The following is a 17,633-nucleotide window of genomic DNA, read 5'->3' as shown; positions in this document are numbered from 1 at the left end:
AAAGGCAAACATGTGCATGGCAGAGGGCAACTCTCTGGAGCTGGGTTCTGTCCTGATATTTTATGGGATTCAGGAGTGGCCAAGAACCCATCAGCCTAAGCCCGGGCTTACCCACCATAACCTTACTGTGAGTGTCCATGGCACTGTCTGGACTTGTGCTCTGTGTTCCAGGGCTCTCTCTTCCCTACTGCACACCGCAGCCTAAGGATTCTATCCGTATTCTTTCATGAACCAGCGACAGTCAAATCATCCAACCGATGAAGCCATATCAATCTCTAACTGTTAGCTATTGTGAATAAATCTGCTATATATATTTTTAGAAAACCTTTATGGTTTATCCCTTCTACTGGAAAAGTGTCTTCTCTATTCACAAGGAATGAAGCTTGTGATTCATAACACATGCTACAATGTGGATTAACTTGAAAACATTACGGCAAATGACAATAAACCAGTTATAAAGCGATAACCACTGTATGACTGCATTACTGTAGAATTTACATATTCTACCCAGAATCATCAAGTTCAGAGAGACCGCATAACAGAACTTACCAAGGGCCGTGGGGAAAGGGATGGAGAATCACTGCTTACAGTAAAGAAAGATTAGAGATGATGAACAGCAACTGTTGTAAAATAGCGCTTAACTATACATATTTAAACTGCTTAAAACCCTAGTCCTTGTCTGCCAGCTCCTTCAGCCACCCCTTTTAACCCATCTTCCATTCCTTTCTGAAGCCCGGCTGACCTGCAAAACAGCTCTCGACCAGGGCCTCACAGTCAACATATTTGGCTTGGGACTCAGGCTCAGGCATCTATGTGTAAGAAAAGGGAGAAAGATGGTAAGAGCCAAAGGTGGTGGAGGACTCCAAGGAAACAGCATCTTTCTGAAACAAAGGGGCTGATACACAGATGAACTCAGAGACAGAACAGCAGGCATGAGACCCAGAGGATCAAACCAGATATTTACAACTGATACCTGACGAGAGAGGGGGAAATCCCAAGTCCAGGAGGAGTTGACCGACACAAGGCATCATCATGGTTTGGCATGAGATTTTGTTTTTGTGATGTTGTGAGCTTTTATTTTGTCATTTTAACTTATTGGTTTTTGTTTGTTTTGAGCTTTTTGTTATTGTTGTTGTTTTGTTTTAGGAGACTGAGTTTCTCTGTGAAACAGCCCTGGCTATCCTGGAACTTGTTTAGTAGACCAGGTTGGCCTTGAACTCACACCTGCCTCTCTCTCACAAGTGCTGGGATGAAAGGAGTGAGCCACTACCACCTACCTAGCCATTGTAGTGATACTTCATTTGTATTCTAATAAAGTTTGCCTGAAGACCAGAACTCAAAACAGCCACACTAGTCAGCCATACAGGTCAGTCAGTGGTGGCACACACCCTTAGTCGCACTTTAAATACACACACACACACACACACACACACACACACACACACACAACCTCTGCCTCTCAGTGAGGAGTGTTATCACTGAGCTCCTCAGAACCCAGAGAGCTGGCTCTGCACTCACTAAGCGTAGGCGGGAAGGTTCCCTTCATCGCACTGACTAAGTGGGAGTGCGGAGGAAGGTGACATTCTTGACCGCTACAATTTGCTTTCTCTTAAACAGGAGCAGGAGTAAAAAGATACACACTGTTCAAGTTGTCAGGTACTCTGTGGGTGTTGGGACAGCAAACTCAAGACACTGCCCGAGTACTTTTTAGCATGTAGAGGTAGCATGTCCAATATCAGGACCCTCAGCAAAGCACTTGGCAGTGGACCAGAGTTTTAAAATGCAATGACTGCTGAAAACAGGCAATGGATACAATGGATACTTTTATTCTATCCATACAATTTTTTATTTTCTTATCTATCAGTAAAAAAATAAATAAAACAAGCCCTTAAAGATTGACCCCCCCCCCATAAGCTAGCAGGCAAAGGAAGGAACACAAGACAGAAAGGGGTGGGTGGTAATATTCAGAACAATCTGAAAATAGGAAAGGGCCCTTAATCATAGATTCCAAACACAAAAATGAGAGATACACAATGACACTCAAGAGCTTTTTGGAAGAAACTGAAGAGCCTTTCCTACTTAGTTCTAAATCTAATGAGTATCATCAATGCTCCTTAAAAAAAAAAAATCCAATGCCAATAAGGTCACAAGAAAAGTATCTCTCATAACTATTTTTTGTTCTTCACATTTTAAAATACAAACAGAACAATAAAAGTCAGCAATAACAGAACAGCTCTTAAACTTTGCTGTTTAATTTTCAAAGCTACATAATCATTTACTAAGCATGTGAAAACACACTGTAGTTTATGTAATGCCATCCCTCCAACCCCACCCTAGTCTAATGTACTAGGGGCCTGGCTTCCTGCTGATGGATTTCTCAGAAGCTACCAGACTCTGAGGGCTCTGTCCTAAGCAGTGGATTCCTAGGGTGACTGTATTAGGAGGTAATGATGAGTAGGAGGCAGGTCTATCTGAGTAAGTCACGGCAGTGTGGACCTAGGGCTTGCCCTTGCCCCTCTCGCATCTCTTCCCTCTACTCCAGGCTGTCTTGACGTGACATGCTGGGCTGTGCCATGCCCTCCTTACCAAGATGAACTAAAATCTCTAAAATCGTGAGCCTAAATACAGCTTCCCAAGACTTAAGAGACGTGTCTCTCTAGTAAGCACAAAGACCTGGGTTCAATCCCCAAAGGCTACACACAAAGCTGGGCATGCTTGCTTGTCCCAGAGACAAGAAGATCTTCATGAAGCCAGGCAGTCAAATTAACAAGCCCTAGGTCCCAGTGAGAGACTTGTACTCAAAAACCAAGCTAAATGGCTGTCCTGAGGAACCATGCCAAAGGTCACACTCTGGCCTCCACACACATATGCACACGTGAGAGTGTGTCCACGGACAGGAACACACACACCTTTTCCTTAGCTGCTTTTCTCAAGCATTGGTCATAGTGATGTAAAAGCCAGAGTAATAACAATACTAGAATACCAAGACTACCTACACTCCGCCTTCTGCAAACTCGCACATCTTCTGAAGAGAGTAAATCATGGTATTCCTCGTCTCGTCACTACAACAAACACCCGACAGAAACAACCCAAGGAGGAGCTGACTGAAGCACAACTGAAGTAGTTTGCACGCACTGCTGCAGGAAGGGCGGAGGTTGGTGGGCACCGCTGCAGGAAGGGTGGAGAGGAGTTCCTGGAGGCAGAAGCCTGCCTGTGCCAGAGGTCCCTCGCACCACAACAGACCAGGAAGTAGAGAGTGCCAGAACTACAGTACAGGCTATAACCTCAAGACCACACCTAGTGACCCACCTCCCGTACAGCACCAGCTTGTGAACAAGAACTCAAAAACATAAATCTGCAAGTGTCATTTTAGACACAAACCATGCCTGTGATTAAATATACATATACTATCTACAATATCACACACACACACACACCCTAATGAGTACTCTAAATTAAGAACAGCTTGTCCCCCATGGAAGTGACCTTCCAAAACATACAGAAGATGCTTACAGCAAAGAAAACCTGGACAGGCGGCACACGCCTGTGTCCCAGCACTTGGATGCTGAAGCAGAAGGACCTCAACTTCAAGGGCAGCCTGGGCTACACAGTGAAAACAACACGGAACTCAGAGAGAACGGAAGCAGAGTAGAGACTGCAACTTCAAGGCCAGCCTGGGCTACACAGTGAAAACAACAAAGGACTAGAGAGACAACGGAAGCAGAGCAGAATCATGAGAATTAATTGCATTAGTAAGGTTATTTTTATTGACCTAATAGAGCGTGTACAGGTATTTGTGTCTTTGTAACATTTGACCTTAAAATGTTTATGTGAACATTTCAAGCATACGTAGATTGTACAGAATAAATGGCCAGCTTTACCAATCGATTCTTGTTTCATCTTGAACTCCCATTCCCAGTCACTCACTGTCTGTATAACTACTAGATAAATCTTACATCCCTGGAAACACACGTCTTAGCTGCTAACAAACAGATAAACCCTCTTTCATACACCAGTCAGACCCTGAACAAATCTATCACTTCAGGAAACGCGCCTGGCCGACTGTCCGCCATCAGAGGCAGTCCGTGCTCCCTGCGCTTACAGCTGTCATCACAGCCTGGCTCTGTCTCGTCTAGAACTTGCTGTAAATGAAATGAAGAATTCCGCATCCAGCTTCTGCTGCGTGGGTCTGTGCAATTCATCTATGTCTCTTTCTACATGGGGTTCCTTTTTATGAATGAGCAGTGCTCGTCCGCAGGAAACTTTAGCCATTAGCTACTGAAGGATGTCTGGGCTGCTTCCAGTTGTCAGCCATTCTGAATAAACCCAGTGCTCCTTTTCAAAGAGCTCCTGATGAATGAGTGTTTACATTTCTCTTTGGAATACACAGGAGGACAATGCTAGATCCAGACATAATACATGTTTCAACTTGCAAGAGGCTGCTAAAGGTATCATCTTGGAGGGTTCTGGGTATCTTCCTAGAAAATCTGTGTTACCATACCAGTCTTGGAATTTTAGCCCTTCTGGGTATTTTTTAAAGGTTATCTCGTAGGTTTAACTTATCTCCCAAATGAGTGCCATTAGTAACTTTTGCCTATGTTAAAAATATTTACATTTAAGGCATAAGACCAGAATAATTATGAGCAAAAAGGTAGCAAGTGAAGGCCCATGCAAAAAGTCTGGTAAGATAGGCCAAAGGTCAAATCTGTGCATGGAGATTGGTAATTCAGACTTAGACTTGTTTTGTTTGAATGACTTATAAGAGAGCTACATGGAGTCGTAAAATAGGTTTGAATTCCAGACACGTTAGTGTGGAGTAGAAACACGGTGTTGAGAACGCCTGGAGAGAGAGAGAGAAATCAGGACAGAGTAGTCTAGGGCCAAGAATCAGGAAATTTTCATTTTTACTTAATAATTAAATCAACGGGGAAAAGCAGGTTAAAATAAATTCAAATTTTTGCTTACAAGTAAAGAATAATGCAGAGCAGCAGAGAACGTACAGGGTCAGGGAAGGGTTCCTGTAGCACAGACACCTGAAGTGCGCCAGGGGGAGGACACAGCCATGGACAGAGACACTGCGACAGCAGCCAGGCTAGGAGAATATCCAACTGTTCGATGGCCATGGTTTATAATCATTGTATAACCTCATCCTTACAAATGTATGACTATGTACTTATAATGTAAAGTCTCTAAACATGTACGTGTGTGTGTGCACACGTGTGTATGTGCACCCTTCGGGGTGGCTCTCAACTCCAGTATTTGAGTGGCACAGGAGTGAAGAAAACAGGCAGCTGATGTAATTCAAATGGGACAAACATATGCAAGTAAGGAGGAGTTAAAGCCTGGCCAAGACGTACACAAGACTCAATTAACAGCAAAGCAAAAGAGAGCAAGTTAATGCACAGAAGAGGCGAATCACTGAAGCACAAGTAGCTGCAGTAGCAACAGCTAACCCAGCTTCCTTGAGGGACATCAGTGACTAGCTAAGTGTAACAGTCATTACTATAATTCCCCTGCCGTAGCTGAAGTAAAACCAAGAACGCTGGCTAGTGATGCATGCAGATACTAACCCAAGAAGAATTTACCACAGGGCCTGACATGCACAATTACACCCGGTCTTCCCAGGATCTCTAACACTCTGCAGAAAGGTTGCAGCTGATCCCAGTGATGAAGACACTTCTGGACACTTGCTGGGCATTATCTGATTCTAGTAGTGATTTACACAACAAGATATGATGATACTTCTACTGATGAAGGAATCCAACTTATTCTCTTATGCCATGCTATAAGAAAGTGTAGGAAACCTCGAATGCTAGGAAGGACTCAGGTTACAGTAGCTGTCCAGAGTGTCGTTTCAATTACAGAAATGTATTAAATATCTACTGTAATTCGCTTCTGTAAAGCCTCCTACAGAAGCTTCATTAAGATAGGACACACCAAAGCCATTCTTTCAAATGAATCTTTTAGCCAGTATGAAAGAGAAGTCTTCACATCAGTACCAGACTGCAAAGGGACAACGTTTCTGCCCTATAAACGGTTGGTAGCTGGAACTACATAATTAACCTTTATAAGGACTGCAGTTAAAATTCAAATCTCCCTCCCTTCTCCACACACTAGCAGAAAATAACCAACAAGGAAGGCTCGCAGCATTAGTTAGGATGCACAATGTTGGTACAAGCAAAGTTAAGAAGAACAGGCTTGTGCAGCATTAATGATCACGATACAAATTATAGGCTTATCAACAAGGACACCCCCAAAGAATCTATTACTTGAACTAAGTGTTTGGGGCAGGAGACAAAAAGTGGAGGGTGGGACTAAGGATAGTGGGCACATGGGGTATGGTGGTAATACCTTTAATCCCAGCACTTGTTAGGCGGAAACAAGTAGATGTCTGAATTTGAGGGCCAGCCTGCTCTACATAGTAAATTTCAGCCCAGCCAGGGCTACAGCAACAACAATAAATCTAAAGATGGCACCTATGAAAGCAATCAACTATACTAGGAGACATTACCCAGTGCACAGGGAGACAGATGATCATTACCCATGCTGAAAGCAGTAAATTCGGTGAGTGCCAATCACCACTCCAACAGCTGTTGGTGTTTGCCTTTCATTAGGTTATTTGGAAGGAGGTTTGAAAGCAATAAGATGACCTAAAAGTTTCAGAGAAGATTCACTTTCTTAAATATCAAAGACAAATTAAAACTGCTCTAATTTTAACAGCATGACAACAGCATGAGAGCAGACAAATCAAGTCAGTCCAGAGAACAGAAACGATGCAAATTCAACTCCGCACAGTGAAAAGCACATGGCAGAAATCATTTTAAAACTAGAAGGGGTTTCTTTGGGTCCACCGTGGCAGGAGGGATAACACAGCGGAGCAGCTCTGATCATGCTGTCCTATCAGAGCGGCCCAGACACAGAAAGGCAGCACCGTTCACGCCAGCAGCCTTCCTCCTCCTTCCCCAGCGCGGCCACCCTTGCTGGAGTGGGACAAGGGACAATTCTGAGGATCTAACCCAGTGCCTTGCATTTACTACAGGAGCCAAAACTCTGACCTCTGGAGTACTGGAACGACAGCTGTGACATCTGGTTCTCCTTCCCACCTTGGTCACCTGTCCCTTAGTCTACTGACCGGTGTAGGCTGCAGTCAGAGCAGCTCTTCCTCAGTCCTCTCTGGAAACACCCAAAGTGGACTTCCTCAGCTCCTAGGCATGGCTGACAGTCAACATTAACTACATAAGCAGCAAGCTAAAACACTAACAGAGTTGCGTCTAAGAGAGACTAGAAAAAGTACTTACAATGCATACTTCCCAAAACGCTAATGTACAAACTAAAAAAATAAGCGCCAGAAATCAATATAAAGTCAAAATACAATAAATAAAATGCAAAGTCTACAAAGAAAAGATTCAAAGAACAGGAAACCAAAATGACTAAAGATGTTCAACTTCACTAGAAATTAAAGTAATAAAATTAAATAAAGTTTATATCAAATTAAAGTTTAAAAAAAAAAACATGAAAACTCAACTTTCATCTTCCAGACAGGCCAATTAGAAACAAGATAAAATTAAATGTAGAAAAGGGAAACATGTGGCAGGTATCAAGTTCTAACTCCCTTTTAGGTCCAAAAGCAACACCTGGCCTTAGACCCTCTGATCCCCTGTTCTCTGGCGTCGTCTATCCTGGATCATTTCACACTCTTAGTATAAACACTGTGTGCACACATTATAGTATAACCTGCCAAAAGGCAAAACCAAACCTTACTCAGCATGGAAAAGTTAACAGCAGCTCTAAGAAATAAACTAGCTTACATGTGTCACTTAAATGCACCTAGAAAGCAAAGTGGCAGAAAACTGTTAAGGTCATTCCATATAAACGTCTTAGACCAGTGGTCCTCAATCTATGGGCTGGAACCCCTTCGGGGTTACATATCAGATATTTATATTACAATTCATTACAGTAGCTAAATTACAGTTATGAAGTAGCAACAAAATAATGTTATGCCTGGGGTCACCACAACGTGAGGAACTGTATTAAAGGTCGCAGCATTGGGAAGGTTGAGATCCACTGCCTTAGATATACAAAAGCGACCGTGGAATGACCACAGGGCCTTAGGACACTGGGTACCTAGCAGAGGGCGAGACAGTTGAGAAGGAAAGAACTTCAAAGGAAGGAAAGGTCCTGGGAGTCAGGGAGCAAAGGCAAAGGGGTCATCAGCCAAAGCCGGCCAGTGCCACAAAAACAGGCTGAGAGAGCCCAAGCCGTGCAAGGCCAAAGGTGAAGGTCTCCTCGACCTTGAATCTCCTCGACCTAGCACAAAGGGTACGTCATAACATCTTCTGAACTTCTGTGGTAAGTGTGAGTCACTGCATTATTTATATAAAATTCTAAAGGTATTTTAAAAAGTATACTTGCTGACAATGACTACCAATTCCAACAGGTACAATGACAACAGCTCGGCAAGAAGCAGGAGATAAACAAAGGCTCTGTCAAGGCACAGATCTGAACCAATACAAAGACGTAATTCAGGCGTGCAGCTGTGACCTACGCAGGAGAGCAGGTCTGAGTCTCAGTGAGGAAGCAGGAAATTGGGCCTCCAGGCCAGACTGCGAAGGTAAATCAAGTATAACTAGTTTGTTATCTCAGTCTGGCCTCACCGTGGTTCTTCAGGTGCCCTTGAATCTAAGAGGTGCGTTCTGTGGGTACTGCAAGAGACAGAAAGGCCTGTTAGCGGCTCACAGGGAGAGTGTCGCTAAGTGCGGCACTCAGATGCACGCAGAAAACAGCTGCAGCTGGCATTCAGAAGAAGAGAAGCCAGCTGGCAGCTGGGGTCGCTCACAAAGGTCTCCTAACTACAGTGGAACTAAAGCTACCTACTAGGTGGAGGACAAAAACACCAAAACAATTTGAAGGAGCAAAGCACACACTGCGCAAGAAAACCAGCAGCAGAGATGTAAGCCTCTGGGGAAGAAAGACGGGAGGAAAGCGCTGGACAATTTGTAGGTATTAGAAAGATCAAATACTCTCGCCATAAAAGAAAAATCTACAAAACCAGGCATCTGAGTTGCACAAAAAGAAGTTGTGAAAGCATATTACGTGAGTCAAAGGACTCCTCAGAGAGCTAAAGCAGCAGCTTGCCAGGACAGCACGCCAGGACCACAACAGGTCAGTCAGGACCAGGCTCAGAGCTCCCTCCTCCACTACAGCCTCCTCAAATCCACACCCCATACCCACAGGGAGTAGCCTTTCCAAGCAAGCGCTGTGACCTCTCATTTCTCTCTTGAATTTGTATCTTATGGGTGCATATGACCCACAAGGCCTAGAACACATACATGCCTGTATCCTATTATATGAGGTCCTGGGAAACTGAATTCTACAGATTGTAGTCTAGCATGCAAATGACCCAGGCAGGCCATCTGAAATAAACAATCAAAAATATGATCAACATGCACAATAATTATTAACAATAAACTCCAAACACGATTCTCAAGATGACAGTTTCTAAGGCTTGTATAAAATGAATCCTGTTCCTCAGATGAAAGAGAAGACCACAGTCCCATCAGCTGCTAGACCAGCTCCAATACCAGTGAGTCTAAGTGACAGCCATTTCCTGTGTTTTTCTATAACCAACAGCTACGTTGCACAGGGGAGTAGGAATGAAAAGTATGAAGGAAAATGCGTTAACACGTAAGCATATAAAAAGGAATCTCGCCAGGCCTCTGTGCCGCTTAGTCGAGGAGGAGGCACTTGTCTCACGTGCACAAGGCCTGGGTCCAATCCCAGGCACCTGCAGGGTAGGGCTGAGGCAGAATTTAACAGTTCTAATGGGACGCCCATTTGAGACCTAGGAATCTACCATTTTGTAGCCACCGCAAAGGAGCCTCAATGCCAGCGTACCTCTGACCATCTTGTCTGTCATCCCTCCTTATGGGGATGACGCCTATCTTTCTTACGGATCGGCGGGCATCAAAAGGGGAAAGGCAGTTTCAATGGAATCAGGGTTTTAAGAAATACCGCCCTCAAGGCTTTCTCTTCACCTTGGTAAATGCACTATATTCAGGATCTTTAGTAGAGAATTCTAGAGAGAAAATCAGAACGACGGCTGAATGGCCACATTGATAACTGGACCCCATCAAGCCTGTTTGAACTCCTTCACTTCCTCCACATGTATCATGATTTTCAGGTAGTGTAAGGCAATTCCAAGAGCAGAATAAACAATCAGGGCTGTCTGAGCTAAAATAATGAGTCCAGAATCTTTATAAGTACACTGCATTATCTCATTCAGCAAAACTGCAAAAGCATGTTGTCTGTGTGTCTCTGTCCCTCCTCTCTTTTTCCTCCCCTCCTCACCCATTCTTAGAAATAATTTCACACATAAGTACAAAGTTTTTGCTATCTTAACAAGTTCTAAGAAGTGCACACTACACAATCGTTTTCTTTCCAGTCTGACTAGACTAGGGTGTAGTATGATATAATCTCGGCTCCAGTTATAGGTCTGGACATGTAAGGACTGTGGGAAAGATTGGTCACGCTCATAAGCAAGGTTGTCCTAGGTCTTCGATAAAGTAGGCAAGGCTGTGTGTGAGAAGATGAGGCAGGAGGTTCATCGGGAGTTTAAAGTTTGTCTTTAAGAGAAGCACACAAGCACACAGAGAATGGGCAAGGATAACTTCTGTCACCAATTAACACTCATAGACAACTGTGTGACAACTATTCCCTATACAGAGCGAACAAGGTGGCTCAGCAGGTCAAGGTACTTGCTGACAAGCCTGATCACCTGAATTTGATATCCAGGAAAAGGAAAGAACCAACTCTTGCAAGGCATTCTCTGCACTCTAATTACATGTTCACAAAATTAAAATAGAATAAAATTAAACAGTAACAATAATTTCTTCTATTAAAAGAATGTATTCGGTGCATGTGTAGCACAGTGGTAGAAGACCCACCTAGCACACACAAGGCCCTAGATTCCATCCTGAGCACTGTCCAAAAAAAGACTGCATTAAAAACATGATTGACAATAAATACAATATACCCAACTTTAGAACATACATTTTCTTAAAATCAGATTAGACAATATTTTTCTAGTAGGTTGTTTTGTTACTATGTACTTGGTGTTTTAAATGCTGCTTAGTACACTCCTAAGTATTATTCTCAAATTGAAGAGCCAGCCAATTCATACCTCTAGAGGGCAGCATTTATCACAGGACAGACAAGTTTGGAAGAAAGAATTCCATTGTCCAACACATTTAAGAAACACAGAAGGAACAAGCAAGCTTGAGTAAGCATTGTCAAGAGAGGTCTCAGAACCCTCAGCACACTAACGTGCACAGGGAGCCTTCAGGCTCTAATGAACAGTATATGATCTTCCTGCAGTTTAATCTCAGGACTCACTTCAGGACCAGTGATCCTAAAATTACTGTCAGAAAACACACTACAGAAACAAACTACTGGAGCCAGGTGGGTGATGGCGCATGCCTTTAACCCCAGCACTCGGGAGGCAGAGGCAGGCAGATCTCTGTGAGTTCAAGGCCAGCCTGGTCTAAGAGAGCTAGTTCCAGGACAGGAACCAAAAGCTATGGAGGAAACCCTGTCTCGAAAACTTGAAAATAAAAAAAAATAAAAAAAATACAAACTACTGAACAAATTCTCTCAAAAGAAAAGCTAGCAGGTTTCAAGTGCCTCTTCTTTTCTCATGGGCGTACTCCTCTGACTTTAAAGCAAATCCCTAGGCAGCACCATGTATGTGCAGATTAGCACGAGTGTGCAGACCACAAGGATGACCAGGATAAGCACCGGCAGACATCAGACCAGGTCATCAGACATGAGGAACTCACTGCCAGGCTTGGTCAAAGGAAAGCCGCAGAGCAAGGAGGACGAACGGCTGAGGCTGTGACCACCTGAGATGCTCCTCCTCTAGCTTTAAAAGCACATCACAGGAGGAGCAAGCTTAAAAAACAACCAAACTCGAACTAGTGAACATGGAGATCTATTAACAATCTTCCCATAACACAGGTCGACTAGAACTTTATGTGTAACCTAAACAAGTTTCTGAACTTGAGACCTCCACAAGCACACAGACAACAGTGTTTACTTGTGAAGGAGCTGGTGAATGAGCTCTGCTCCTGGTTTGGCTTGATTACGGTCTTTTAAAGCATGTGCACAAGTGTGTGTGCATGAGTGATTTTCACCATGAGCAATGTTTGAATTTTCTTTTAATCCTTCATGGCAATGAGGCATACTACAAAGAAAATTATAGTACTAAGCAGCTCTTTAAGGCTCTTGATTAAAAAGTCCCCCTGGTACTTATTACTCCTATGACATAAGCCTTTTCAAAATTATACATAAAAATAATACTGGTCTTGTCAGTGACTATTAACTGTTTCAGCTGGAGTAAATTTTTTCAATTTTCAATATAAAGTATAGTGTAAATATAAAGTATAATGTATTTTAAAAGATTTTAACAAATAATACAGAATGTGAGGATGCCTACATAAATAAATCACAAGTGGTAACTAAATTCAAATGCCTTTTAATTTTTATTTGAATCATTTTACTATCTTCTGCATTCAATTTAACCATTTATATTCTTAAATCAATGGATGAAAAAGGAAGTGATACAGTGGAGATGTAGATGTGGTACGAATGGTATTGGTAGAACACCTGCTCAGGCTGATCCCTAGCACGGTTAAACCAGGGAGCAAGCCTACAATCTCTGCTCAAAAAAAAAAAAAAAAAAAAAGGCCCAAGGTCAAGGTCACTCTCAGCTACTCAACAGCCACCCAAGGCATGAAAGACCTTTGTGACAACACCAAAAACCAATAAATCCAAGCCTGAAAAATTACTTTCAGTTTTAAATGAGTGAAATCACTAGGGAGCCTGCCAATCAGACAAATTCTAAAGAGTTTCCAAGTAAAAAGAAATACTGTCATGGTGCCGAGCCTGCTGTGGTAGCACACAACAGTGATCCCAGCACGCAACAGGCTCAAGTAGGAGGACTGTGAGCTGGATGCCAACCCGAGCTGATCAGCAAAACCAAGTAATAATTATTAACAATGACATGGACCTTACTAATATCTCACATATCTCAAAAATATGAGATGGGTACTAAAAATAAGCTGTATCAAACCAACTGCTCCAGCTATGCGAGGAATATACAAGCAGAAACCAATGTCTTGCTGATTGTTCCCCCGTGACACACACTGGGAATGCCTGTGCTCAGTCTTCTGAGGCAACTAGGAAAGGTCATGGGTAGAGTTCATAAGTCCGGTAAGTCCAGGCCAATCTAGCCAGTCTGTGGGAACGAAGGTAATACAGAGTCATTTAAAGATCTGTGCTTTTTGCTCACTGGTTGAGCTGTGTAAGAATTCCACAAAAACTAACTCCACAGTTAACGCTAATGAAAAACATAACGTTGTCTGATATTCAACAAGGAAGAAAGCAGTGTTTGTTTTCTCACTGAAGATGGACACGCTGAACTGAAAAATCCAGAAATGAGAGTTTAACATGACCTGGTTATCTCAGACATCAAGGTTGAAGTTTCCCTAACACAATCAATAATCAAGATTCCATCCTTTTTCTAACATAAATTCACACACAAATGTTTAATTGGAATCGTTAAACAACTCAGTCGCAAATATGACAAGATACAGTTGAAGAGCACTTGACTAACACTGAAAGGTAAGAGTTGGTGGTACCTGCCCCCAATTTGCATAATCTGAAGCAGACACCAGGAGCAACAGCTTCTCCAACTTCTCTATTCATCAAGATCACCTGGGGAGCAAGCAAAGGACCCGCTCTCTGGCTGGGGTCTGTCTGTCTGCACCCACTCTGAACTGAGGCTGATGCTGCCAGGGCAGTGGGCACACTCAGAATCACAGGAAACCAGAGCTTAGAGACAAAGCTGGGATAAATGGATGAGAATAGCCCGGGGGTCCTGACGCCCAGTCCAGGGCAGAACACACCCTGGGAGCAGCAAGCTTAGGAACCGCGCTCCAGGGCGTCCCTCTCCTCTCCACCTGTCCAGACACTGCACACGTCAAGCTGCAGCTCACCACAGAGATAGGAAATCAACTGAGAACAAACACTTGCTTTAAACCAAAGCAGCAGGGGAATGAAATCTACTCCAGGCACTGTGAAGCCTCACCTAACGTGTTCTGTAGACCTGGGACACGGCTCAGGAAAGAAGCACGGGAGGAGAGCGCGAGAGGCAAAGGAGACTCCCAGTGACTTCCTCCGGCCTTCACATGCCCATGCGCAGGCGTGCACACCTACATACGCATGTGCAAGCATCACACACATAGAGCACACACCACACCAAACCACACAGAGACTCTAGAGAGTTAAACATGACACCTAAGACATGGAAGTGAACGAGGAGAACCTAGAGACAGTCTAGACTTCCCTTGAGGAAAAACTGAAACTATTACAATATAATAAATAAATGAATGACCTAACCATTTCTATACCATATTATATCAGAAAGAAACTTTTGAAAGAGCTTCTTAAATTTTTGTTACCAAATACTTAACAAAACCAAAGAAAGATATAATTCCCATGGAATAGCATGTAAAGCAATGTTCACATGCAGAAAACTCCTCCATGATTAAATGTACTGGGGAGCAAAGCCCCTCAAAGACAACATTGCCTACAAACTAGAGTCTGTACAGACGGGCCACATGTCCAAGTCATCCAAAGTCACTCTGCACAAACATTCTTAAATACATTAACAGGGAGGAAAATGGAAGGATTTCATCCTACAGTAAAATACAGCAAGCTTCCTTGCTGAGAGACAGCCGACTTCAGGCCCAGGGCAGAAGAAAGAACGTGATGCACCTGGGACAGTGTGTGCTGCTGCTGCATCTGTCCTCAAACGGTGATGGAGACGCCCTCAACAGGCTCCTGAATCCCAGATCTAGGATGACCGAAGCACCAGTCTGTCCCTCAGAAGAGACAGCAGTTCCCTACAGGAGAGAGGCTGGAGACAGAGACCAACACTGGGCAACACTAAAGCACGGTGAGAATACAGTAATTAACTCAACTGCAAAGTGCTTTCCCCATAGGACACTTAATCACAAGGTTTACATGCAATTAGTATGCAGGCCTCGTATCAGCCTCACCAGACAAACAGTGCTGACAGCTCCAAGAGATGGCACACCAACCCTCTGTGCCATCCATAAGACGCATGATACGGGTAATCTCCACAGTAATCTCACCCAAGGACAATCGCCAATCACTGAAACGGGTATCATACCATGCAAACAAAAACTAGAGGTAGTCAACAAGATTACTGACCAGTAAAAGTCTAATAATAATAAAAGGCAAGGATTTTGGAATTGTTTCAGGCTGAAGAAAGTTAAGGACACGTGGGAGATGTGGACTGGATGAAACGTCTACCATAGTCTCAGGCATTAGCGCACTGGATCCCCAAGTTTGTGGCATTGTATGGGTAGGTAAGGGGTGGAATCTGAAAACAGAAAATTCACATGTACCCGGTCCATTCTACCTTGCACTTGTAGGTCATGATGGAAGCTCTCAGCTCCCAGCTCCAGCAGCCATGCCTGCCAACTGCCATGCTGGCTCCCACCATGACAGTGGTGGAATCCTTACGCCTCTGGAACTGTAAAACCAAATAGAATCTTTCTTCTCCCAGCTGCCTTGGTCACGGTGTTTTATCACACAATAGAAGTAGCTAATAGAGCAGCAAGTCAATATGACTCACGAACGATTGTTAAATCTGGGCCCAAAGAAAACACAGCAGAAAGCTACTAGAGCACTGTGAGTCTGGCCTGGATGAGGTAACAGTATTATATCAACGCTATTTTCCCGGTTTTGATCACGCTAACGCATAAGATGTTAACACTGAAGGAATCAAACAGGGGACATGTGGGAATTTAGTCTTTGTTGTGTTTTTCTGAGTCTGAAGGGGTGGATGTGGCTCACTGGTGAGGCTGTGTCTTGCATGCACAAAGTCCTGCACTCCAACGCTGCAAACAAAGCCCGTGAACCAGCGCAGTCTCGTTTCTAACTCCTGTCAAAACGCAGCAGAACTGCAGAGGAGCTGTCCTGGCAACTCAGAGTCTCACGGTGACAATCGACAGGAAGGGTTTGGAAGGCGACACGAGGCTGATGAGCCTGAGCATCACTGCTTCCTGCATAGAAGACAGAGCAGGGGCAGAGAAGTCAAAGTCGGATGCTGAGGCTAGGAACTCTGCAGGTCAGAGCACTGATGCTCTTCCACAGGACCAGAGCTCAGTTCCCGACACTCCCATCTGGAGGCCACAGCCACTGTTCCTTCCAGTCCCGGGGACCGGGCACCCTCTGCTGGCCTCCAGAGGGACGTGTGGTTGCATGCTGTTATATAACCCCATCTGAACTTCTCACAGTGATGGGAGCACTCCTTTAAGGATTGCTGAGGCTGCTTTCTGAGTCAGTGATTACACACGATGTAGGACATCACCACAGCCCCTCCACAGTGACAGTGGTCAGCAGCAGTCTGCCCTATCAACAGGCAGGCCCAGACATGCAGAGCCCTCCACTCAAGAAGTTTCAAAGGCTTCATGCTGTTCAACCAGATACCTCAAGTCCCTGCCATGCCTCCCCCACCATGATGGATTCTATCGCTTCTTAAATCATGCCCCAAAATAAATCCTGTCTTCTGTACTCTGTTTTGTTGAGTACTCTGTCACTGCAGTGGGAAGAGCAACAGGCTCTTCCTGAACTTCCCTCAGCCTGCAGGATACTCCTCAGCTGAGGAAGGAGGACCAGCTGAGCAGACTCGGGTTTCTAGGAAGGCTGTCAGCTGCTGAGTTTGGAACCACTGCTTATGCAGCACTAAAAGGCAGGTGATGTCTCAGATTTGAGGAAATACAGCTTATTTCCTTTTAATGCTGCCCATCTTCATCACTAAAGCAAACTCTAATATCACCTCCCCATACGTGACTAATTCAATTTCCCTAGTGTAAGAAAGTTTTTGTAACTTGTCAGGCTGCATTTCCTCCATCAACTGTGAGCACAAACAAGACTATAGCCTTAGTGTGCACTCATCTGCCTTCCTAAGCAGATGAGGGAGAGGGAAAGGAGGAGAGAAATACAAAGAGAGGGGAAAGGGAAAGAAGAGGGTAGGGAAGAGAAGTACTCTTGGGTTCTCATCCACCCGTACAAGAATCAGCAAATGGTAGAAAAACTAATCCAAGAACTTCAGGGAACTCAGTTATTTAAGAAGAAATGTGTGTGCGTGTGTGCGTGGGGGGAGGGGGGAGCAGAGGAGCACATGAGTATCGGTGCCCGGGGAGCCAGTTACAGGAGGTTATGAGCGGGTCATCTGGAGGCGCCTTGCATACAAGCACGCCTGTGGCGTCATCTCTCCACACACCCCCATTTCCATTTCAATACTTTTTCATCTTTAACGGAAGATTGAACTAGGACTCGACTCTTACACGTAACCTCCGATAAAATTTTACAAAAGCACAGAGTTTCAAATTCTCATATAGGCAAAGTTTAAGCATATGCAACACTACTGTCTTAAAAAGTACAGGGCCCTGGGTTTCATTTCCACTACTGAAATAAATAAACAAATAAAACATTTAAAAACCAATGCCAAGGCTTAGCTCTCTGTAAGGTAATAAAATTAAAAT

General features: G+C 43.9%; 1 protein-coding gene across 11 annotated transcripts in view; it reads right to left on the bottom strand.

The window, feature by feature from the left end:
• Positions 1 to 17,633, bottom strand: part of Fbxw7 (F-box and WD repeat domain containing 7) — a 134,452-nt gene that overhangs the window by 100,927 nt on the left and 15,892 nt on the right. For 5 of the 11 annotated variants that reach the window (XM_050158768.1, XM_050158769.1, XM_050158767.1 and 2 more), the window contains one exon: positions 743 to 809. The exons of the other annotated variants lie outside the window; for them this stretch is intronic. In XM_050158768.1, the coding sequence (XP_050014725.1) occupies positions 743 to 781 (39 nt within the window). In that variant the 5' untranslated portion in view covers positions 782 to 809. Of the gene's footprint in view, positions 1 to 742; positions 810 to 17,633 lie in introns of those variants that run through there. 11 annotated transcript variants of the gene reach the window in all.

This window comes from Alexandromys fortis, unplaced genomic scaffold, assembly GCF_014885135.2.
Source record: "Alexandromys fortis isolate MF-2015 unplaced genomic scaffold, M_Fortis_MF-2015_v1.1 scaffold_102, whole genome shotgun sequence".
In the NCBI taxonomy this organism is placed as follows: Eukaryota; Metazoa; Chordata; class Mammalia; order Rodentia; family Cricetidae; genus Alexandromys; species Alexandromys fortis.
The sequence above is the reverse complement of the archived record's forward strand: the minus strand, read 5'-3'. Positions and strand labels throughout refer to the sequence as shown.